Genomic DNA, 25,788 nt, shown 5'->3' on the forward strand with positions numbered 1-25,788 from the left:
TGTGATGGCTATTAAGAAGGCTACATGGCATTTCTAGGGCATAGCATGTTTCTCTTAGAACTTAGCATTTCAAAGGCCCACTGGGAGAAAATTCGAGTCCTGTTTTAATATGAATTAGTGGTCTCAAAGGCAACTTCGTGGGTGCCTTTGTTGCTGATGTTATCAATAAGATTTCATTTGATACATTCTGAATTCTAACAAGAGGTCAGTATACTCTGAATATAGTTTCCTGTAGTGGTTTTGCCTAAGTGGGGTGGGAGGAGACTGTGCAAGTGGGTGATGGGCGCAGAGAGGGTAGGCACCACCATTCTGCTCATTCTGTCTGTAATGCCTGGAAAATTGGACTTACATCCCCCTGGTGTTCTTTAACAATTATTTCTAACTAAGACATATGATTACTAAAATTCACCTGAAATATGCAGTTATTACTTAGAAGAATTTTTAATACTTAGAGTTAAATGAGAACATTTTTAAATGAAAGAATTATACATTGACTATAGCAAAAAAAAATTTGTTCAGTAAGGGAGTCACTTTCCCCCCCTGGAAAATGTGTAAATGTCATTATATTTCTCTGAAAAGAAAGGATATATATGTATGTGTGTATTTGATTGTTTTGTTTTGTTTTGTTTTTTTTTGCTGTGCCTCAAGGCTTCTGGTATCTTAGTTCCCTGACCAGGGATTGAACCCAGGGCCCTGGCAGGGGACGTGCTGAGTCCTAACCACTGGACTGCCAGGAAATTCCCAAGAAAGGATATTTTATGGAATAAGCAAACTTTTTTTTTTAAAAAAAAGCATGCTCTGTTCTTTATGTGCTCAGTCATGTCTGACTCTTTGCAACCCTCTGGGCTGTAGCCCACCAGGCTCCTCTGTCCATGGAATTTTCCAGACAAGAATACTGGAGTGCGTTGCCATTTCCTTCTCCAGGGGATCTTCCCGACCCAGGGATCAAACCTGCATCTCTTGTGTCTTCTGCACTGCAGGTGGATTCTTTACCTCTGTGCCTCCTGGGAAGCCCTTAAAAGGCGTAACAAAAATTTAAAACACACAGATACACAGGCATAGGGAGTATTTGTATTAGGCTTCTTTTTTTTAAAAGAACACCAGAAATAACTCTGAGTTAATAGCTCCTCTGCCTCCTCAGCTCTGACCGAGCTGACTTCCAGCACGGCAGGGCAGAGCAAGCCATGGACACCAGGGAGCAGTCTGTTGGGTGAGAGGGGAACACCAGCTCTCCTTCTGTAAAACAGCACCACAAAATGTCAAGAGCTGTGAGGGAGCGGAGATTGTACCCTGCCTACCAGCTAGCAAGTTACCTACCTCAGTGTCATAGATGCTGGCAGAGACGCCAGACTCCTGGGTCAGAGATACAGGGCACAGTATTAGTAGCCCATGTATCAACATTCTTCACTCTTTCCCTGAGCCCCAGTTTCCACGGGGTGATGCAGAGCAGGCCAGCTGACACCTGTGCACATAATGAGCTGTGTTATAGGCTGGGAGCCCTGAATTTAGGGAACTCAAAACTTGTATAATGGGTCGCAAGCCTGCTGCAGCCTTTGCAGTGTTTCTGGGAACACTGTCTCCGTCTTCTAAGGCTGTCTGCTCTACACGTCTCTTGAAAAGGTAGTCTGTCACAAATGACTCACTTGTAATGCCAATCGATTCATAAGGAGTGCAGAAACTCAAGAAAATGATCTGCCAACATAAACTAGGCTGGAAACAGACCCCAAATAAGCACAGATTCCATGAACAGCTCCTGTGCACTGTTTAAGGGCTGCATATGTTCCGACAATACAGCCCGTAGCAACAGCGTGTATCTCACTGTAATCTATCAGATGGGCAAAATGTGATAATTTAATTATATCCGATATCTGGATCACATATGCTTTCAAAACGTCTTCCCTCGCTCGTGTTGGTCACTGCAGTCCTGTGTATCTAGAGCAGGAGTTGTTATTCTCCTTCTGTACTTAAGGAGATGGTTGTCCAGTGACTTGACCAAATTCACACACTAGTATGAAACCTGGAGTTTCCTGATGCCCCCGTCTGTTGGTCTCTGTTAGTCTTTGAGACCCATTGCCTAAGTCTTTATCTTTCATCTTTTACAAAGATAGAGGGCATGACCGGCCATTACGGAGGTGACCCCAGGCCAGTCCCAGTTCCTTTGTGGTGGTCGCTGTCTCTCTCGGCTCATCTTGGGTCTTGCTCAGGCATCCTGCTGGGATCGTCTGGTGTTGGTGTCCAGGGACGAGTCTGAAATAAGGGACATGATGGTGTTGAATGTTTTCTCGTTGCTCTATGTTTTATTTCCAGTTTAGTTGAACACAAGCAGTCTCCACTGTGTCAGCTCTTTTGCTTAGCAGAGCAGCCCCATCAGCTTCCCTGGTGGCTCAAATGGTAAAGAATCCACCTGCAATGCAGGAGACCTGGGTTTGATCCCTGGGTTGGGAAGATCCCCTGGAGAAGGAAATGGCAACCCCCTCTAGTACTCTTGCCCAGAGAATCCCATGGACAGAGGAGCCTGGCAGGCTACAGTCCATGGGGTCGCAAGAGTCAGACACGACTGAGTGGCTAACCCTTCTCTTCAATGTATAATCACAAGTGGCAGACTTTTTATCTTTGCTTTTGGGAGCAGCTGTCTGTCTCGGTCTCCTGCTGCCCCTCTGTCTACCTCTGCGATCCTCACTCCAGTTCCCTCTGCATTGCACCATGAATCTTACTGTCCTCTGGGATGATGCCTCGGCCCTCTTCTCTACAGACTCTTTAAGTGGCCTTAACAATAACCACAAGAACAGTTACTCATTGAGCATATCCTGCATGCCAGGCCCTTTTCAAAGCACATTACGTGCATTATTGCTTTCAGTCTCCTCAGTGGCCCTGTGAGATGGAGACGACTGTCTCCACGTTTTGAGAGGAAGAAATAGAGAACTGAGACGGCCAGTTGTTTGTCCAAGGTCACACAGTAAGTGATGGAGCTGGATTTCTCACCTGAGTGTGCTCTCTGGCCTCCTGGCACTCATGCGACTATGCCAGGACAGCTTAACTCGCATATCTGAATCCATCTGAGTGATAACGTGTCTGAAACTGATTTCACAAATTGATGTTTCTCCTAAAATCTTCTCCCTCACCCACATTGCTAATTTTAAGAAGGACATCGTAGGCTGTTAAGTTGCTTCAGCTAAAATCCTGGGAATTTTCATAGATTCCTCTTTCTTCCTCATCTCCCACCACTAATTCACTCATTCATTCAACAAGTGTTTATTTAAGACCTACTGTGAGGCACACATTGTTCTAAGTTTAGGGGGTACAGAGGAGCTGGAAGAATCTCTGCTTCCATGGAGCAGTGTTTTTGTGGAAATCAGTATCCTCCTTTTATGGATTTGGAAACTGAGGAATAGAGAGATTGAGAGACTTGCCCGTATTGTCATGTATTTAGGATGGACACTGAAGCATTCTCGTTGAGAAAACCATGGTCTGACTTTATACCCCATGCTTCCTGTTACCGTGTCCTGTGGAGTCTCCTCCTGCATCTTCTCTCTTCATCTTACTGCCTCTGCCTTTCTGGGCTCATGTCCCTGTCACCAGAATTACGGCAGGAACCTCCTCACTCATCTCACCCGCAGTCTCACCTCCCTTCTCTTTATTCTCTGTACTGTACTGGAATGATTTTTCCAAAATGCATTCTGATCCTGTCACTGTCTCGCCAAAAATCCTTGGTTGGCCTCAAGTAGCTTGGTGTGGTGCCTTGGTCCCCAGGACACACACAGCCTACTTAGCAATGTCAGTCTTCCCCAAGTACCACATTTAGCAGGAGTGCTGGTTAAGACAGGGCTTGCAGGGCCCCATCCCTGGAGTTGCTGAGGAGGTAGGCCTGGGACGACCTGAGAATCTGCATTTCTGACAAGTCTGTGGAGCAGGACCCACACTGAGAATCGCTGCTGGGCCAGGGCCTGACCTGATGTCTCCGCTCCAGCCCAGGCAGCACTTCTGGTTTCCTGAGGGACAAGCTGTCAGGCTGTGTTCCTCTTGCACACACTGCTTCCTCTGCAGGAGACGCTCTTCCTTGCTCCTTCCCTGTCACTTCCTAAGAAGCTTCCTCTGACCCCCTGCCCCCACCCCACCCCGCGGGGAGCCCAGGGCCTCCCCTCTGTGTTTCTGTGGCTCTGCTTCTCTGGGCAGGTGCCACGCCATTCCCGGTGCTTGAGTCCTGGTTTTATTTATCTGTTTCTACTTTCTGCCCCTCGACAGTTAGCTTTTTGAGAGATCATCTGTTATGCTTTTCACCTTCCTGTCCCTGGCATCTAGCATAGTGCCCATTGTATATAGAAACTATGTACTTATAGAGGGAATTGAGATACATAATCCTACTTGTGCTTTTAAAAAAGAGTAATCCTATTTTAATTTTTCTCTGCCCTTATCATTAAGCCTTGCTTCAGATGTTTCTTTAAAACATCATGATGTTTCAACACAAAAACAGTGTACATCTGAGAGTCTTAAACTCTTGAAGCTGCCGTTCGCTGGAGCTGCACTGCTTGGCTGTTTGATGCAAACAACAGGAACTTATTTCCACAATGGCTGATGTTTGTCTGCAGATAACTTACTTCTCCTACTTGTCGTGTGAAATTCTGGAGTCCTTCAGTCCTCCTCAGCTTTCAGAACATCTGTGTGGTCTCTTCTTAGCCTTGGTTTTTATCTCATCAGAGAAGTATAGATGGAGTAGCCCAGGCAGTATAAGCCTGGCTTTGACTGAGACGAAGATCAGTGGTCTGTAAACTTGCAGCCTCCATGTTTCCATCCAGAACTGCGTGATCTCCCATCTTCCTTTCTGTCTGCGTGCATTGCCTGAGAGAGTTCCAAGAGGAATATGGGTTTTATGGCCTGCAGAGCCCTCCCTGCCTTTCTCTCCCTTCCCATCTCAGATTACTGAGAAACTGAAATTGCCCTAATTCTTGCCAAGATGTTAAGCTCCAAACTCTTAGCAAAGGCATTTGTGAATGAGATTGTCCCTGGATTGTAGACATTTCTTCAAGAGGTGCTCTGGCTGTCTCCTGGTGCAGAGTGAGTTCAGAGGCAGAGAGAGCCCTGCCCTCCTCTCTGGGAAAACAGGAGGAGAAAACACAGGTCTGTAATGCCTGGGAACCACATCTCTGCTTGGGAACCATGTCTGGGGTTCTGGCTGTGTCATTCTGCTTCCAAAATTCAGTCAGCATGCAGAAGGCAGCCCTTTCTCTGAGGAAGAGCATGGCTGAATCACATGGAGCTTCTCACACCAGGTCACAACAGCTTTCCCGGTTGTTCAGAGCCACCAGAGTCTGTCCTCAGCTATTGGGAAAGGCACCCTCCACCAGATCATTGTTGGTCTCTGGAGCCCCATCGTGCTCATGCCTGTCCCACACACTTAATCGTTTATAGCCATCTTGTCACAAGACTAAGTGTGAGGGAAATTGGTCTCTTATTTCTGTCTTAGGACCCTCTTGTTATCAAGTAACAGGAAGCCCCCAAAGTGACTTGAGTCAGGATGGGAGGAGGAGAGGCACAGTAGGGACCCAGGGGCATCACGTGGAACTCAGGATCAGGACATGTGGCGGGGTGCTGGGGGTGAGGAGTGGAGAGTGGGCAGGAACAGAAGTCCCCCTTTTCTGCTTCTCTATCTGCATGCTTCCTCCATAGCAGCCCAGTCTGTTCCAGCCTAAGGGAGACTGAAGCTGACAAAAACCACTGCGTCCAACACTTGATTTCTGGGCAAGAGAGACTCTGGTCTTGTGTTGAATAAATGACTTTCTGAGACCCAGGCCCACCGCAGTCTACTGCTCAGTCTACAGAGGGGGGAGGGGGGTGGGCCCTCCTTTGCATACATGACTGAGGGGGTGGCCAATTTTCATAAAATGGAGGTGTAGATGGAGGTGTTGCCCCAGTCAATATTACTTATAATATTTTAAGATTTTTTTTTTTTTAATGTAGACCGTTTTGAAAGTCTTTGTTGGATATTACTTCTGTTTTATGTTTTAGTTTTTCGGCCATGAGACGTGTAGGGTCTTAACCTCCTGACCAGGTTTTGAACCCATACCCTCTGCATTGGAAGGCAAAGTCCCAACCTCTGGACTGCCAGAAAAGTCCCGATATTGGTTATAATTTATATTCCACATTCTCCCCCAAAGATTCTGTTTTGAAGAATGGATATAACGGAACCAAAACAAGTCATGGGGGGTATAAAGTAAAAGTGAAGAGTGATAAGGTCAGGGGGAAAGACGATGCATTGAGAAGCCCCGATGGGGTGAAACTTACTGTAATGTGGGGTTTCAGAATTAGCAGGTTTTTAAGTTCTGACGCCAGTGACACCCAGTATTCATGAACGAGATTGACGAGACAAGAAAGAGGAAAGACTCAAGGTTAAGCCGCGGTCTCGGTATCCTGACTGGAGTTGTGTTTCTTGTAAACGCTGTTCCTGGAAGGAGCCTCCCGCCTGCGTCAGGGGAAGGAGATGATTCATTGGAGGCAGGTGTTCCTGCCCCTTAAGTAGGCACATGCCGTGTGGTTAACACCGCCCCCGTCACTCCCAGAGTCCGACCTCGGGCCATGTGGCACTTTTCAGGCCTGTGTGTGAATGTCAGCGAAGGGTCCACGTGTGAGAGGGGCCGCAGCTGAGAAGAGAGGGGCCGCTGGTCACTGTGAACGAGGATGCTCTCTCATCCTTGGAGGAGGCAGGACTGCACCTGGAGGAAGCAGGTGTCACCCTGACCTGGCCCAGGTCTGGGGAGAGGAGGCGGTGGCTGAGAAAGGACTGAGGGTGGGGAGGGAACCGACATGTAGGAAGTGCCAACCATCGAGGCATGTGAGTCGAGTTTTGAATGTCACCCAGTCCTGACACTGTCACATTGACCCCTGAAGTTGCTGTCTTTCCTCAGGGGCCCTTAGTATCTCTGTTTGACACATTAGGCTCTGGGAAATCAGGAAACCCTCCCGTGGTTTTCTGTCTCCAGGAGAAACCAGTCACTGCCACGACCTTCAGAGCCCAACCAGTGTGGCCACTGTTACTGTCTGTCCTTTGTGCTCAGCCTCCGGGTGGCTGTTCCTCCATTAAACCTGGACACCTCAGCTTAGGCCTTGAGCCAGGCTGCTGCTTTGTTGGAACTCGATTCCCTGACACCTACCAGCCAGCTCCTTCTTGTCGTTCGTGTCTTTGCTTAACGTGACTTGCTTGGTAGAGACTTGCTCTGTCCGCTCCATTTCAGCGTCACAATAGCTCACTCCTCTCTGGACCACATCTCATTCCCCCATGCTGTTCTCTTTTCCCGAGAAGTGTTTCTCGTCTTCTACAGCTGTATGTGATCTAACTCATATGTGCTTCTTTTTAGTGTCTTTCGTTCCCCACATGGCCCGATGAGCATGTCAGCCGCAAGAGCAGGCACATTTTGTCTGTTTCGCTTCCCAGTGATAATTATCCGGGGCCCCTCGAGGGCTACCTGGCTCATAGCAGATGCTCAGTAAATGTGTGCTGAACAAACAAGGAGCCTTTCCGAGGTCACGGAACCACAAGCCCAGCCAGAGCTGGGCTTCTTCCGGCTGCGTGTGTTCAGGCTGCATGAGGAGGCCATGAGGGCGAAGTGAAGTGAGAGGTTGACCCTGGCTCAGATGGGAAATATCCTGTTTACAAGTCTGGACTTTATCTGCCATGCCATCTTATCATGAGGATTCTGGACACTTTGAATGTACAAACTGGGACATGGGGACCCAGTGGCAAAATTGGGATTGCCTTTCTGCGTATTGAATTTTCCACCAACCCGTGTTTATACCCCTCTGACATGGCAAGAATTATGCCCAGAGGCATTTTATTCCTGCATCAGCCCCTATTTGATAGAGACAATATAGATTTTGTTAACAGAAGTATTTAGCACACTTGTGTGGACTGCTCCGCTCATCCACCCCACCCGACCTGGAGTCTGGGTCACACTTAGGTGTCAGAAAAACATCTTCATAAAACATACATGTGCTACAGGTTCAGGAAAATACACCTCTTCTTTCCCTTTCCTCTCTTTTGTGCCAAAGGTTTTAAATGCATCTCTCCTGTTTATTCAGGCAGAGCTTATGATTTTTAAAAACAACGTCATCAGAATGGTTAAGGAATAACAGTTCTTTCCATTGTTATTTAGGATATTTTCCAGGTTCCAATTAGGTGAGAAAATTGACCTGATTTTTATTTTCCTCAACTGTGTTTACCTTGCTGCATTGTTATTTCAAGTCTGTTCACAGGGTGCCAGACAGATGTCATTGTTGTTGTTTTTTAAGCAAAGAGGATCAAAAATGTCCATTTAAGAACTGCCTGTGGGGGGGCGGGGGGGTAAAAAAGAATTGCCTGTGAACTTTAACATACAGCTATACATAACTGCTTCCTTTTATGAATAAAAGTTGTAGGAGGTGGTAGACATGAATATAGGTTTTAAATAATTTATTTTTTAAAAGTATGCAAGCTGAAACTTGCTTCAAAGAGAATTCAGAGAGCAGCCAAAATACCCATGAAAGAAAACCGTCCTTCAGAAATGCTGCTAGATCTCAAGCTAGTTATGAAATTGACACCCGAAAGTTATTTCTGTCAGAGAGGACATAAGATAGATTTAGAAGAGCCATAGTCTCCATTTAAAAGATGTCAGAAACACAGGCATTATCCTTAATATTACACTTCCCTCTCCTTCACCCTTACCCCCACGCCATCCTGTCACCATATCCAGGCATCTCTGAAGATGTCAGGTTTACTTCTAAATGCTCTTGATTCCATATGCTTCTTCAGTACATTGCAGTTCAGGATGCAGTTGGGTCTTGTCTGCATGACCAAAGCTGTCTCCTCCTAGCTGCTGTGCATCTACTCTGAACTCTCAACTCATCTTTTCTGCAACTCAGGTCATTTCCCCAAAGACCGAATCTGATAAAAACCTGCTTTCTCACCCCATCTCAGCCAACTACGTACATCCAGCCCTGAATGTCTTCCTGTCACTCGTAGGGTGATGACTGGATTCCTAACGTGGCTTACGAGACCCCGAGTAGGCTGGTCCTGCTTACATCTCTCATTGCACACCTGCCATGCCTCCCTGCTTCCCCCGTTGTCTGTGCACCTGTCATACCAGTCACCTTAGACCCCTTTTCTTGCTGTGCCTCTGTCACCCCAGGGCCTTTGCACATCCTCTTCCCTCTGCCTGAGTCATTCTCCCTTCCTTTCCTTACCACTTAACATCTTCTCATCTTGCAGACCCCGGTTCCTACCCCAGTTGCTTACCTAGGGAAGCCTTCCTGGACTGGCTTCCCTGGTGGTTCAGTGGTAAAGAATCCTCCTGCCAGTGTAGGAGATGTGGGTTCAGTCCCTGGGTTAGGAAGATCCCCTGGAGGAGGAAATGGCAACCCACTCCAGTATTCTTACCTGGAAAATTCCATGGACAGAGGAGCCTGGTGGGCTGCAGTCTGGGGTCATGAAGAGTCAGACACGACTGAGCATACACGCACTTTCTGGACTACTATTCTAGGTCAAATCTCCCTCTTATCATTTGTATTGGTCTTACGTTCTTCTCCTTTAGAGCACCGTCAAGGGTGATGTTGTCTTTTACACATTATTTGGTAAAGATGTATCTTTCTCTGTAGACTTTAAGATCTCTGGGGACAGGGTCTATGTCTGTTTTCTTACCTCCATTTATCACAAGATGAAAGCAGTGCCTAGCACAAAGTAGGAACTCGAGAAATGTTTGTTGAAGGTTAGATAGATGAATGAATGGCTTCTCGAAGCACCCGTTGTGCCAAGTAGCAATAATGGAACATTGGTCCATTTCTGATATGTTGGAAGCTCAGCAAGGACAAAAATAACAGATGGAGGAAGAGATTTTCTACGTGTAGGCCCCAGAGAAAAGGGGGTGGATGTGACCTTCCTGGCAGAGAAGCCCCATCGTCCTAGTCGCATCACAGGGACACGGTTCTCTCCAGCTTTTCTTGAGGCTCAGTTCTGCCGGCCCTTGTTCTGCGAAGCCTGGTGGGCTTCCTTCCACACGGTCCTCTATTTCTACCTACGTGCTATTCTCATTCCTAGTCAGGAAAACATACTTCTCTTTGAATACCTAGAAATTAAAGAAGTGCTTTTGAGTCTTAAAACATGAGTTTCAGTATAATTCTCCATCCTTTGTTTGGCTGAACAGACATTTTATGCACCTTAGCAAAGTATAATACTATAATAGTCTGGAGCTTGGGCCGAGGACTGAAGTTGCCTGAGCAGCCCAGCTCAGGCACCTGTGTAATCTGAGGAGATTTACTGTTTAAGCCTCAGTTTCCTTATCTATAAAATGGGGATAATATTTCTACTGCATGGGATTATTGTGGTACACTTTAGAACAGCATTGTCTAATAGTAATATAGTGTAAGCCACATATATAATTTAAATTAAATGTTCCACTAGCTGTATTTGAAAAAAATCTATAAAATAAATAAGCTTCATGGATATATTATACAGTGCAGGGAAATATAGCCATGATTTTGCAACTTTAAGTTGAGTATAGTCTATAAAAATATTGACTGACTACATGGTACACCTGAAACTAATATAATCTTATAAATCAACTACAATAAATAGTAAAATGAAATAAGTGAAATTAATTTTTAATATATTTAACCCAATATAGCTGAAGTATTATCATGTCAATGTGTAATCAAAAATAAAACAGCTGTAAAAAAAATAAGTCATAAAAAAGAATGAAATAATGCCATTTGAAGCAACATAGATGGGCCTAGAGATTGTCATACTGAGTGAAGTAAGTCAGACAAATATCACGTGATATCACTTATATGTAGAATCTAAAATAATGATGCAGATAAACTTATATACAAAACAGAGACTCACAGAAGTAGAAAACAAACTTGTGGGTACACGAAAGGAAAGTTGGGGTGAATAAATTAGGAATTTGAGATGAATAGATATGTGCTACATATTTAAAATAAACAAGGACCTGTCATATAACACAGGGAACTACAGCATCTTAGAATAACTTATAATGGAAAAGAATCTGAAAAAGAATAGATATGTTGAAGTATATGTATGACTGAATCACATTACTGTATGCCTGAAACTAAAATAACATTGTAAATCATCTATACTCCAATTAAAAATAAATAGGCAGCTGTTCATGAGAACTTTTACATTCTTCAGAATGTTAAGTCTTTTAAATCCAGGGTATATTTTACACCTACTAGCACATCTCACTTTGAACTAACCATGTTTCAAGTGCCCAGTGGCTGGAGCCTGCTATGTTAGGCAATGCTATTTTAACTCATTCATATAAAACACAGTACTTAAAATAAATAAATAAATAAATAAATAAATAAAACACAGTACTGAGTATGGTGCTTAGTTCATAATTAGCATTTGACAAATGTTGGCAAAATTAATATTCATTTTAAAACATCAAAGTTGGATAGACAAACATTTGACTGTGTGTTTGCATATATTGCCACATGGGAGATGCCTCAGATCTGGTCTTGTTTCTATTTCAAAGGATAAAGAATTGACTTTAATGTTCTCATTTGTTCCCTGTAAGGTGGCCTTTGGGTTTCAGAACAAGGTCAGTTTGGGGGTTTATGGTCGCCTTTTCTTCTGGAGGTGGGAAAGGGGAAACTCAGTGCGCTTCAAGTGCTGCGTGCCTGTGTTTGTTTTCTTGGCTCTTCCCTGTTTAACTGTTGGAGCTGGAACAACTTGATTTTAAAAGAAAACATATGGGCTGAGAGTCATTGGGAGGACGTTTGCTGATGATGGAGCAGTAGAGCTATGTGTGGGCTGAGGTCCCGGCCCTGCACCATCGCTTAGCTCTCCTGGACTTCAGATTCAGTGTCTTTCTCCAAATCCTCAAACCTTGTTTGGGAGGTCACAGTTAAGGCAGGAAATATTGGAGCAAAATTGTAAAGGAAATTGTCTTTCAGTCTTCTTTAGATCCTGATTTTTTTTTTTTCTTTCTTCTTTGTCAAAAACTTTGTTTCCAATCTGTTTATATGATTTGGGAAAGAAAAAGATTTTTTCAGGGTGACAAATAATCTTTCTTTTTCAAAGAAAAAGATTATTCAAAGAGGAGAAAGTTGACCCACCACTGAATTTCTGTTTTCTGTGTTACTCCGTCGCTGTCACCAGCATGGGGAATGTCTGTTCTACAGCCAGTTCTTCATGTGAAGGCAAGGTTCTCATCTGTTTTTACCCTCTCAACTTTCCATTGCTTCCTTGGGTGGGTACATATGATGTCTTCATCATATCCCATATACTTCTAACCTGAATGTATCAACTTTCTGTCCCACAGAGGAAAATGGGGACTTATCACTACTGGTAAGAACACGAACGCTGGTGTTACATTCATGTTGGTCCAGATCTCTGCTTCTCCACTCAGAAGCTGTGTGCCTCTGAGCAAATTAATCTTTCTTAAAATGGAGTTAATAATAATGCCTCTTTCAGAATAAGTTGTTGTGATGCTTAAGAGAGACATGGCATACAAAAAGCATTAGGCACAGTGCCTGACAAGTAATAAAGAGAACTTAATGTTGGCAATGAGGCAGGGGTGAAACAGATCACCAGCCCAGGTTGGATGCATGAGACAAGTGCTCAGGGCTGGTGCACTGGGAAGACCCAGAGGGATCGAATGGGGAGGGAGGTGGGAGGGGGGATCGGGATGGGGAACACATGTAAATCCATGGCTGATTCATGTCAATGTATGGTAAAAACCACTACAATATTGTAAAGTAATTAGCCTCCAACTAATAAAAATAAATGAAAAAAAAAAAAAAAAGAACTTAGTGTTAGCAATGAGGCAGGGGACCTCAGCGATGACCTGTCTGCCCTCCTTAGCAAGAGGGACAGTAGACCATGGTGTCCTCTGTCACAGCATCCCACCATTGCTCGTGATGACACTGTGATTTACTGCGTCAGGGGAGTGACCTGCCTTTGTCTGCAAAATGCTTTCACAGGAGAAAGTCTGGGATTTGGGCTGAGTTTGATGTCAATAAGGATGTAGGTCTACTGGTCTCCTGTGTGTGGACTTGTCCCTGTTACCCTACCATGCTGGCACCTATGAAAATGAGAGTGATGTGCTGAGTGGCATTATTTTTGTACTACAGAGATCCAGAAGCGTTTTGAGTCATTTGAGAGACTGGTGCGTTTGTGGCTTCGGATAGGAACTGTAAAGTGAAACAGCATTCTGGTGAGGGCAGTAGAGAGGCTGAGCATAGTGGTTTCTCGTTGGCATGCTGAAAATACATTTTTCTAAGTGTTCTCAGACTTCCGGGACCAAGGGTGGCTTGGAAAAAAGGGGTCCTTCGGTTTTGCTCCATCAAGGCCACGGTGCCGAGCTTTTCTGTGTAGAAACTCAGAATGCATCAAGGGCTGTGTCCCTGCAGTGTCAGATAATTGTCCAGGGTTTTGGAAGTTCTGCTTATAAAAACACCACCACCTTTTCCGAGCAGTCACTCCTCTGTTATTTTCAGTTCCCTCTTTTCCCTCTGCTCCTGCTGTTTTTCCCGGCCCCTTTTTGGATTTATTAGCCATTGCCTACAAAGTGTCGGTAACTCCCCGCTGCGAATGGCAAAGACCTCGCCAGGTGGACCCTTCTCAGATTTCCCTGAAACTGAAGAGTAACCACCCTCACTCTCATTTTCTCCGCGGCTCCCTCTCAGCGGACAGCTTCCCTGACGTTTAACTTGATCAAGATGTTAGTAAAAGAAACAGCATGTGCCATGGCCCTCAGTCTCAACCTGCCCACCCTCTTTTCGCCTCACGGTTTGGAGGGGAAACTCAGAGTTGCTGTGGATGGTAAAGATGAGGACGCAGATGTGTCTTTCCTTGTGGCCATTTACACCCAGTCCTGATCGCCGAGCTCTGAGTGGGTGGACAGCCGCATGCCATGTGTTACCAGACCCGTGGAACTCTGGTTATAAGACACACTATTATTTGAGGTACAGTCAAGGTGGGGGGAAGCAATTAAACTGAGACACCATCGTTTTTAAGACACATCCCAATTTCAGAGATGTTAAAGCGTGCTGGAAAAATGTGTGTCTTAAAGGAGATGGAATGCCGTGAGAACTGATTCAAAGGGACTATCCCCCCGTTACTGTTGCTCCCTTCCCTCGCCCCATACTGGACGCAGCTGATGGATGGCGGGGTCTGTGTATTTTCAACTCAACCTTGCATCTTATTTGTGTGCTCTCTGTTATGCATGATGTTATAGCACTGAGTTTAGGCCAAGTCATGGGAGCCCTTTCAAGTACAGTGTAAGTATTATAAGTTTCTGACAAAGATTCCAGGTGTTTTCTTTGGGTCATCCTGGACTTGATAAGGGTCCTGTTCCCTTTTGAAAGAGTGATTAAGAGTTGTCTGAGGGGCACAATGGGTTTCTACAGGCCCTCCCTGCCCCAGCCCATTCATGATGGCATGAAGGCAAGGAGAAAATCTCCAACTCTGCTAAATTCATGCCCCTAGTTATCCATTTTCTAGTGAACATCATGCTTAGGTTTATGGGGATACTCACTGCTTCCTCTCCAGTTCAGAAAGGCAGCATTAGACATTATTGATGACTTTAATTTTATTCAAGATTCTACCTAATTATTATTCTTTATAATCTGAATGACTTCTAAGAAAGTGCTGTTCTTAATGTGGTAATAATTTTATCAAGGGGATGGTGGTATTTCTTTTCCTGTTGAAGACCGTTAGATATTACAGAAAACTTTCTCAGCAGATAAAGTAACAAAAAAAAGATTGAAACTTTGTTTGTACTAGTAAAAATATGGCATTTACCCTCATACTTATACCACTTTCTTGCTTTCTTTCAGTTTTTGGGAATAGCATTTCTTGGAATCGGTCTCTGGGCGTGGAATGAAAAAGTAAGTCAAACATCATTAAAATGCACACATTTTGCTTGTAAGAAGCTGCACGTTATATGCTGTCTCTTTTTCCTCTTTGATAACTGCCAAGTGTATGGAAACATGGCTCTTTAACGAAAAAATACCCCTGAAAAATAATGTCACAGTTCAAAGACTCAAGAATGGAGCCTAAATTGGTCACTGCACCAAAATAATTACAGAAGTAACAACACACGTGCATAAACATAATGTGTAATTGGAATTTTATCAGTTCGCCAGAGAGACATGTTCCCATGGCGCATGGCCTCACTCTGGCACAAGAATTTCAGTAATGCATATAAATAATACTAACAATTCTAAATAAGCACCTGGATCCTTTTTTTTCTCTTTTACTTTTTAAAAAACCCTTTGGAAGATTATTCAAGCCATGAAATTGATATTTGAGTGTGAACATTATGTGCTAAGCTATTAGCATGTGGTATGGTATGGGGGAAACTAGATATAATTCATGTTTGAAAATCAGATAAACTTATCAGTGTTGCTAAAGAGTGTGAACACTAGTGTGCTGATTGGAAATGTTAAGGAATATCCAAACTTTGTCATCAAATATTGCACAGTAAAAGAATAAATCTGGATCTATAGAGAAGGCTATATGAAGACACAGTGTTCTGGGTGGTTTATTTTGTAAATAACACCCTCAGGACAACACCTCCCTGTGTTCCTTCCTCCACTTCCCTTCCCATTCATACCTTTTAAGTTTTTTTCTGCAGCTTCTCCTTCTGACGCCAATCAGTGGAATTCAAAAATAAATATATACTCCTTTTTTCTTCCTTCTTTGGACATGAGATCATTGGCAGCATTTTATCTGTTCTGGTATTTGGCTACACAGTAAAGCTTTCTCATCTCCCACCTATGAGAGTAAGGGAGTGGATGGATTGGTTAAAAGTTGTAAACTAAGACGTTAGCTGAAATTTTCCCAGAAGACCATTCTCTTATCACATTGACATTTCACCCTCTGAGCTTGACCAAGGCCTGGAGTCAGGCATTCCTTTGAAGTGGTCTGTGTATTAGGAAAGGAGAAAAAAAACTAAGAAAGTCCAGCAAACAAAGCCCTTCAGCTGCAAGAACGCATTTCCACAAGTAAAACAATGTTTAGATAGATTGTATCCAGTAAAACTCAAAGTAAATCCAGAGTTTTGAAATTGAACCGCCATCTGTTTATTTTCAGAATACTTGTACAGATTGTGAAATGTTTATGGAAAATGAACCACCTTCCAGCAACCTCATGAGGAAGAGTGGTGACTATACATCAAGGGAAACAAATTAAGTTCCCAAAACAGAGAGAATTTTATCTCCAGAAACTTTTCTGTTGAATAACTGACCTTCTTTTGGATTATGATCAGTTTCTGCCTCGATCCCTTTATAAGCTTGGAGGTTTGTACTGGTGGAATCTCAGAAATTCCACTTTTAGAAGCCCTCTTTTGGTTCAGGGCCAGATCATATAGCTTTGTATAACTCTTCTTTAATCAGTCCATTTCTATCTGCTCTGAAAAGATGCTGGAAGGCATTATATGAACTAATTGTCTGTTCTAGCAATAAACAGACAATATGTTGTTTTGAAGGTTTTTCTCTTTGTGAAATATAATTATCCTTTTGTCTTATCGGTCGCCCCAATGTCTCTTTTTTGATAAAATCACAAAATTCTAAAACTGACAGTATCATACAGACATCAGAGCAAGGGGATGATGTGGTCTCTGGGGAGGGATAAAATAGCAGTTCCCTCCTTTGTCAGGGCTGGTATCAGCAACGGGAAGGCTTCTCTGCAGAGCTGGAGTTATGGTGGGGTTGCCCAGCTACTGTAAAGCAGAACTCTGTGAGCTGGGACTCTGTGGAGGTAGCAGAGGGTAAAGGACACGTAACAGCCCAGTATGGTGCGCACTGGCCGTGTGTCTGGGCCCTGAGTCTGGGGGTGTGGATGCAGCAGCAAATGAGGCTGAGTCCCTGTCCCCTGGGGCTTGTCTTTAGTGGGGACCCCAGCAGTAAGCAGTTAGCTAGCCAGGGACACGTGTGCAGGTGTGGATGAGTGCTGAGGAACGCAAGGTATAGAGTAAGGGCTGCTTAGAGACTGGTGGGGAAGAGGGTCTCTTATTTTTTTGTGAATTTATTTTTGGCTCTGTTGGGTCTCTGTTGCTGTTCGGGCTTTTCTCTTGCTGTCGTGAGCGGGGGCTACTTTCCAGTCGCAGTGCAGTGGCTTCTCTTGGGTAGCACAGGCTCTAGGGCGCACAGGCTGCAGAAGTTGCAACTCCTGGGCTTTGTAGTTACGGCTCCTGGGCTTTAGAGCACAGGCTCAGTAAGTGTGCTGCATGGATTTAGTTGCTCTGAAGCATGTGGAATCTTCCTAGACCAGGGATCAAACCTGTGTCTCTTGTTTTGGCAGGTGGATTCTTTACCCCTGAGCCACTGGGAAAGCCCCGAAAGGGATCTCTTTTAGATAGAGCACTTGGGAACGGCCTCCCTGACAAGGGGGCGCTGGAGCGCCTGGATGAAGTCAAGAGGGGTCTGCAGAGCACTGGGGGAATAGCATTCTAGGCAGAGGAAATGGCAAGTCCAGTGGCCCTGAGTCAGGCACTTAGCGATTCCGAGGAACAGGAAGGCCAGTAGGAAGGGAGAGCCAGATGTAAGGCAGGTGGCCAGAGAGGCAGGCAGAGTCCGGAGGGGCAGGGCCTGTAGAGGTTGAATGAGAGGAAGTTACCAGGGCTTTAAGGGAGTGTCCTAATCTGGCTTTTGTTTTAAGATCACTCTGGTTGCCATGAGGGGGGAAAAAAAAAAAGCACAGCTCTGGGGCTGAAAGACCAGAGTTCATGGAGAAGGAAATGGCAACCCACTCCAGTATTCTTGCCTGGGAAATCCCATGGACAGAGGAGCCTGGTGGGCTGCAGTCCATGGGGTTGCAGAGAGTTGGACATGACTTAGTGATTAAACCACCACCGTTAGAAACCAAAAAAAAAAAAAAAAAAAAAGACCAGAGTTCAAATAGTGACTCCTTCCTTTGCTGTCAGTGTGACTTTGGGCAGGTGGTTTAGCGTCTCTGGGTACCCTTCCCTGGTTTATGCAAAGGACACTCGTGTCAGCTTGTAGGGTTGCTGTGAGGATGAAGTGGGGTGGCTTCCCACACTGGGCCTGGTGTAAGGTCCACGCTTTCTGGGACATGGTTCCATTCCTTGGATGCCCTGGTGTAGTGCGTCCACTTCTACATGGGCACCAGCAGAGAATGGGGGCTTTGGAAGCTGCCTCAGATTTTAGGAGCATTCCAGGCTCTGATCTGTGGACTGAGAAACGGCTTTGTTCTGGGGTCTCTTAAGGAGGGTGTGATGTTCATTGATTGACTTGGTAGCTGCAGAGGCTGCTCCGCTGAAGCCCTTGGGGATAGCTTCTAAGCTAGACCAGGCCACTGCTGGGATGATGTTCTGAGGTGAACCGCAGCCGGCTGAGGGTGACGGCCGCATGCACCTGCAGGGCGGGTCACACCAGCCTGTGAATCAGTAAATTCCCCCAACGGAGATGTGGTGACATTTACTTGAAAAGAGGCCCAGAGGGTAAATCCCCAAACTGGGTCACGGCTGGAAGGATCAGATTTCTTTCATAGATGGGGTTTTGCACATTTTTATGTGGAGCACAGAAACATTGGAGGCAAAAATCATTACCTCTCTTCCTTAATACCAGGCTGAGATTTAGGACTAATATTACAGTTGAATATTAGACGTAATAATTAAATAATACATTTAATCTAACTTCCAGATCACAGTCAAGATGCAAAGGATGAATGTATCTCCAGGGGAAACTGGTTTATGCTCAATTTTTCAGAAACCATAGGATCTGCGGTTTTAGAAGGAACGTTAACAGTCACGTTGCATGAATTACCGCCACAAGAAGCTTGGCAGCGTCCAGCAGTAATCACCTCATCCATTCAAAGAACATTACTGAGCACACAGCATGGCTTGCGCTGGATTCTGGGCATGTAATTCCTCAGGGAATGTATGTTCTAGGATGCGCGTGCTTATATACATAAACTATGAGTGCTAGTTTGTTCTAGGGTGAGGGTGCTTCTGTACATAAACTACACTTCAGTCATGTCCGATGCTTTGCGACCCCATGGACTGTAGCCTGCTAGGCTCCTCTGTCCATGGGATTCTCCAAGCAAGAATACTAGAGTGAGTTGCCATTTCCTCCTCCAGGAGATCTATAAATAAAGTAATACATTGCAGTTCGTGCTAATTTGGAGTGTATGGAAGTTGAACCGTTCCTGGGGCAAAGCACTCACCACTTTTCTCTGGGTTCCTCTTACTATTAGAAAGACCTTCCTCCTGCCAAATTAGAATCATGTCCTACTGGTTTTCATTCATGGAATGTAGGTCTGCCCCATTGCGTCCCATTGTAAGCCCTTCTCTGTATTAGTCCTTGGTGTGGCTCCTTGTGAGTTTCCAGGCTCTGGCGGAGGTGGGGGATCCCTCCACCGTCTTGATCTCGCTCCTGTGACCTCCCTATGGGTCCTCTTCTCCAGGGAGAGGATGCTTTAGGGGCCGTAGAGGGTATGGCTGGATCACGTCCCCTCTCTCCTGTCAGCTCTCAGTACCACTTGAGGTCACCCAGTGTATCACTGAGGGGTCTCAGGTTGGTCCAGGTCCAGCTGGGTTTCCTCCCTCCGTCTCACATCTGGTTGATTTTCAGAGGCAGACGCAAGAGTCCAGATTGCCCCAGGTCTGTTCTACCTGCCTGTCTACCTGCAGAGATTGCTTTGGAGCTGGAGGCTCTGTGCTCTGTCAACCAGCACATTCCCCACTCCGCTCAGCTTGGTTTTAGCCGTACTTTTGATCAACATCCTTGCTCAAGTCCTCCTTTTAACTCAGACCTTCCTTTAACTCCTTGCCCTAGTGCTACCTGGCAAATTCGGATTCAGTAGATCTGGGGTGTGGACGCCAGAAGGCTCTGTTTTACAAGCTATTTTTCTGATTTTTCTGATTGCAGTCAAGTATAGTTATCAGTGATAGAAGGCAGTGACATATTGAACAGGCCGAGGACAGAACCCAGTGACATGTCACTGGAAATTTCCTTTGGGGTTGACATCATTGACTTGTGTGTGCCCTTGGGTGTCGTTAGTCAAGGAGTCTCTAATCCATCTACTTGTCATTATATCAGACTGTCTTTCTGCATCTTGTCTTTTCTCTGAATAACTAGCCTAGGACTCATGTGAATCTGGCTAGCACTTTCTCATTGAACATCATTTTCTTGCCCAGGTACCCAGAAACCTTTATCAGTCAAGTGAGGACTGAGGCATGTTTAATCATTCTTCTCTTCTAGTAACACTTTCCTTCTTGGCTCCCAAGACCGTCACATTCTTGGGTTTCATACCTCATTAGTAGTGCCTTCTCATACTTGTTTGCAAAGTCCAGCTGCCTCTTGAACCTCTGAATTCTGGAGAAACCCCTTGTTTCTCTTCACTCGCGCTCTGGGAGTTCTCATTCAGGCTCAGGGCCTCAAGCATCATTGATCACTGATGACTTCCAAATTTACATCTGTGGTCCTGGCCTCCTCTGAACCCCAGTCTGATGCCCAGCATCTCTGCTGAAAGGCCCGCCAGGCTTCTGAAGCTTCAGAACCCAGAGAAACAGTCCTGATTTCTCCCCTCACACCTTCTCTTCTCAGTTGCAGGAGATGATGGCTCGGTCCTCTTCACTTGCTTGGGTGTTCTTGACAACCTTGTCTTTTCTTTCATGCCGCATTCGGTCTGTCAGCAAACACTGTCAGCTCTGTTTTGAAACTGCACCGAGAGTAGGATTTCTTCCAGCCACCTCCACTTCTATACACTAGTCTAAGCTGCCACCTTTTGCCTCTGTTAGTGCAGACGCCTCCGTTGTTCCCCAGCCTCTGCTCTTGTGCCTCCACTCCCAGTCCTGGCCGTCTCCGGATAGCAGCCAAAGTGATTCTTTTATTTCTTTTTTATTTTTATTATTACTTTTTCTATCTTTGGCCACACTCACAGCTTATGAGATCTTAATTCCTTGATCAGGGTTTGAACCTGGGTCCTCAGCAGTGAAAGCATGGACTTCTAACCACTGGACTGCCAGGGAATTCTCCAGAGTGATTCTTTCGAGCATAAGGCAGATCCTGTCATGTCTACTCCAAGCCCTCCGGTGCATTTGCTGTCTCACTCAAAGCTGTGTGCAGTAGTACTGTGTTACTTCCGAGTCCTTATTTCCCACACTGCCCTCCCCTGCTGCCCTCCAGCCCCTACTCATCGCCTTGCTGTTCCTCCGCCATCTCAGATGGATCTACCACCCTGGGGCCAGCTCTGCTCGTCCCCAGAGGTCCAAAGGCTGCTTTCCTTTGCTTCCTGGTCTCTGCTCCAGGCTCACCTTCGTCTGCAGGCCTCCCTGGCCTGTTTGAAGCAGCCACTCTCACGCTAGTCCCAGCCCCTTTCTCCACTTCTGTGTGCCTTTCCCTCCCTCTGTGTTGTCAAAGGACTTACCACTCACATGGATTTTCCCCCCCCCTAAACAGGGACTTCTGCTTACTACTACACTCTAGCGCTTAGAACATTAACTGACACGTAATAGACATTCAAGAAACATTGCTTGTGGGAGAATGAGTGAGCAAAGGGAAGATGAAGGCATTCTTTTCAACCCTGGCTGTATCATTCAGACCTCTAGGAAGCATACTATCAGTTCTTACAGCCTAAAAGGAAGTAAAGCGACATGTGGTTTCTGATCTCTGATATGGTAGGGGTTCAGTGTTAGAAACAGCAGATATCTAACATCCAGGGGAAGAAAATTATTTCTGGTGTGTAAATGGTAATCTGTGTATGATTGTCTTGACTTAAGGAAGAATTGGGGATATCTTCCCTCTTCCGTTTTGCCCAGCGTTTATACCTTTTCCCTGCTTTATGCGGGATTTTATGCAATTTGACTTCCCCAACCCAGATTGAACCCTGGGCCCTCGGCAATGAGAGTGAGGAGTCCTAACCACTGGACTGCCAGGGAATTCCCATGTTAATGCTTTTGACTTAATTCTTAGGGGCAAGAGGCTGGGTGATAGATCACTAAGTCACAAGTGGAGCTGCTGCCGCCAACACTGTTGAGGGCAAGGGGGAGACTTGGCTTTTCCAAGTGGGAAAAGTGCGCTTCCCTGGTCCTCCGTGCGCTCTTGAGTCCTCTTGCACCTCCTGCCACCGCTCACACCGCACTAGCCCTCTGGGTGGAGGGTGTGACCTGGAAGCTCCTTGAGGGCAGGAGCCTGTCTTCTCCAGCCCATTATGCTCAGGTCTAGCACAGTGCCTCCTGGGTCTCAGATGCCGGGTGCTCATGACCACACAAATGAGAATGTGCTGGAGAGCTGTATACATTGTGGAAGACCTCATAGGGTCTCCCTCTCAAGTCCCCCCCTCATCTGTCACTGCACTCTCCTGGCCTGGCAGGAGGGAGCTGGGGCACAGTGCTGGCCCTGGCAGGCGGGATGGCCATGAGAGGAGCTCTCGAGTCTCTCTCACTCTTCTCCCTGGCTGTCCTGGGGACAAGGGTGAGTCTTCCTCCTGGAGGCCTTCCCCCTGACCACTGCCTGTAATGCCAGTCTCACTTCAGAACCCACAGTTGCTGCCTGTCACGATTGTACAGTAGGCTCAACTTGGAAGAACGTTCCCTATTTTCCCAGGAAGGAAAAGTTAGACAAGGAGATGCAGTGATTCAAGCAATTCATAACGGTGGTGGTCAAGGTAGCCAGAGGGAAGTGGTAGGTGGCAGCGGTTACCCAGGCAACTTAAAGAGAAAAATGCTTGCCTCCCCTGAGAAAGTACTTTAAGCAGACATTTCTGAGATGCCGAGAATACTTTTGAAGGCTTCATTAAGTGGACTGAAATGTAAGTTTGCATCTCTTTCTCAATTGTCCATGTAATCCCCGCAGGTTCTCTGTTGCAGTTGAAAATCTGCAAACTGAACAGCTTTTGTTGAGTACCTGGAAAGTCAGCCTGTGGTCTGAGGTGCTGTAACCAGTATGCTCAGCAGAGGCATGAAATATGTTAGCAGAAAAAAACCTTAATTTTTCTCTTTTTGTATGTCCCTGTAAACTTTTTTGCAGAGAAATTTATCAGGAATGAAAATTCAGGTGGGTCAAAAATTGAGTGTCTTTGTTGTCCACCCTCAGATACTACAGTCCTACCCTGGGTCAGGAAGATCCCCTGGAGGAGGAAATAACATCCCACTCCAGTCTTCTTGCCTGGAGAAATCCCATGAACAGAGGGGCCTGGTGACTGCAGTCCATAGGGTCGCACAGAGTTGGACATAACTGAAGCGACTTAGCATGCATGCCTTCTCATTTTAGGCACCAGTCCAGGCCCAGTTATTAGAAATGAAAATACTAGTCACTCAGTCATGTCTGACTCTTTGCAACATCATGGACTGGTGCCCGCCTCTGTCCATGGAATTCTCCTGGCAAGAATACTGGAGTGGGTTGCCATTTCCTTGTCCAGGGGATCTTTCTGACCCAGGGATTGAACCCGGGTCTCCCGCACTGTAGGCAGATTCTTTACCATCTGAGCCACCAGGGAAGCCCGGTTATTTGACAGGGCGGGATAAAAATGGAAACCCCAAACCTCACTTTGCTTTAAAATGTTTGCCTTGCCTGGCACACTTAACCTTCAGCCCCTGGAGGTTAAGAGGAGAGAGGAAGGGGTGGGGCCTTTGCCCCCTGCTTCCTCCTGTTTCCCCCCACCCCCGATCCCCCTGAGGTTTCTCTCTCCACTTCCTGCCAGGGCAGAAATGTGGGTGCAGCTTTGCTCTCTGGGCCTGGCAGGTGGTAAAGAGGATGGTGCCTTGGTCCTTTTGAAGTTTCTCCGAGACTCCTTCTACCTTGCGGTTCCCTTCACCTGGGTGGCATCCCTGTTCTAGATGGCCACCCAGTACCCCTGCCCAGACCTGGTATCTCCAAGCTTCCTCAGGGATCTTCTTGAAACTTCCTTACTAGGTTTTGGATAAAAAGAAATCTGCTCCCTTATCTAGGAAGTAGAGTCACACAACACAGCAACTGCTTCCTCCCGAGAAATCTCATTCCATAACCCAGCCCCTCACCCACTTGATTTCATTGTGGTGTGTAAGACAAGTAAGTTCTTTGCTTCATGGTGTGCGTGTGCGTGTGTGTGTGTGTGTGTGTGCATGCGTGCGCGCGCGCACACACAGCAAGAGGTCATCCTATTCACTTGGGTTTTCAGATCGTGATCAGTAAAGTCTGAAGTAAGACTACCATATTTTCCTTAACATTTTAGAGATAGGTATATGTTTCCCAGCTGGTGCTAGTGGTAAAGAACCTGCCTGCCAATGAAGGAGACATAGAGACTCGGGTTTGATCCCTGGGTCAGGAAGATCCCCTGGAGAAGGGCATGGCAACCCACTCTAGTATTCATACCTGGAGAACCCATGGACAGAGGAGCCTGATGGGCTGTAGTCCATAGTGTTGCAAGGAGTTGGACACAACCGAATGACTTAGTACGCATGCATGCACATATGATGTTACACTGGAAACAAGAACAGTCTTGCCCACTGCTGCTTTTTCTCTTTAGACAGTAGAGCATCGTGGTTGGAAGCCTGCTCTGGGATCAGGTGGTGGGGCTCAAACCCCTGCTCTGCCACTTTCTCACCTGGGTCACCTGGCAAGTTACTCCGTCTCTGGGTCTGTGTGCTGCCATGGAGAATAGTCGTACCTGGAAAGTTAACTGAGAGAGAGAAATTATCCAGGTAGCTCCATGCCTGGCAGAGTCAGCGCTCAGTTGTGTGGCTCTTACATGGCTTTCATCCCACAATTCAGCATCACCACAGGGCCTCCCAGCAGCTTCCTCAGCCCCTACGTGCTGCCCAAGGAGTGAGCTTCCCGAATTCACACGTGACCCTCCTCTGCTCAGAATGCCTTCAGAGTCAAACCCAGCAGCGCTCCGCCAGCCTGTCTCCTCTCACCACTCGTGACAGTCACATGTACACCCCGTGGGGGGCCAGGTCTTACCACTGTGTCTGTGCACTTGCGGACATGACCCTCTGCCCCTCCCGTGTACACTCACATAACACACACTAATACCTCTTCCCAGAACCCTCCTCCTAACCTGTCCCCCCTAGACTAGCTCCTGAGGGTGTCCCCGTATGTTCACTCTGAATATCCATGACTTGCACGGTACCTGGCACCTCTCAGGTGATTCCCAGGAAACTCTTTGCTCAGGAACTGAATGAGTTGTGCATCTCTGAAGCTCTAGAATACAGTGATCACCTACCACCACGTTAGACTTTTCGTTTGTTGTTTGGTTTTTGTTTTTTTGCTTTAGTTGCAGGGACACTCTGACCAGAGCCTCTATTACATATTTCAGTTTAAACTTTTTACTTAGGAATATTCTGGATATGTTTCTCACCTTCTGCACATGGACGTGAAATACCCAGAGAGTGGCTCGGAACATGCTGGGTTTTTGAAAAGTGACACTTTTGCAGCTGGCTGTGTTTCCTTGTTCCAAGAGGCAGTTGCTCCACCCAGGTGGCTGAGGTGGTTTCGTGGCCTGAGCGCGGTACCAGCGAGGGCACCGCATGGCTGGCCTCCCCATCGGTGGCTCAGTTGCAGGATTTTCTGGAGCCCTGAGAGACGACTGCCTGTCTTCTTCCTCACCGCAAAAGCAGGTCATGGCCATTTTTTTATCTTCAAGAAAGGATTACTTGAATCTCACCATGACCTTTTCTGACAAGAAAAATACGGGAAACCACATGTCTTGAAAGCGTCCGGTCTTCCCTTAACCTCGTGTCTCTTTGCCAGGCTGTGAGTTATGCTGCCCTGTGCCCTTACATCTCCCTGAACTGCTCAGGTCCCAGCGAGCTCCTGTCTCTCTACATCCTCTCCCTGGATGCTGCAGCAGTTCCT

At 46.1% G+C, this 25,788-nt stretch overlaps 1 protein-coding gene across 2 annotated transcripts in view; it reads left to right on the plus strand.

Moving 5' to 3' along the window:
* The window catches only part of TSPAN5 (tetraspanin 5), a 188,788-nt gene that overhangs the window by 139,241 nt on the left and 23,759 nt on the right, over positions 1–25,788 (plus strand). For both annotated transcript variants that reach the window (XM_061164362.1, XM_061164363.1), the window contains exon 2: positions 14,824–14,874. In XM_061164362.1, the coding sequence (XP_061020345.1) occupies positions 14,824–14,874 (51 nt within the window). The remainder of the gene's footprint in view (positions 1–14,823; positions 14,875–25,788) is intronic.

Source organism: Dama dama, chromosome 17 (genome assembly GCF_033118175.1).
Source record: "Dama dama isolate Ldn47 chromosome 17, ASM3311817v1, whole genome shotgun sequence".
NCBI classification, from domain to species: Eukaryota; Metazoa; Chordata; class Mammalia; order Artiodactyla; family Cervidae; genus Dama; species Dama dama.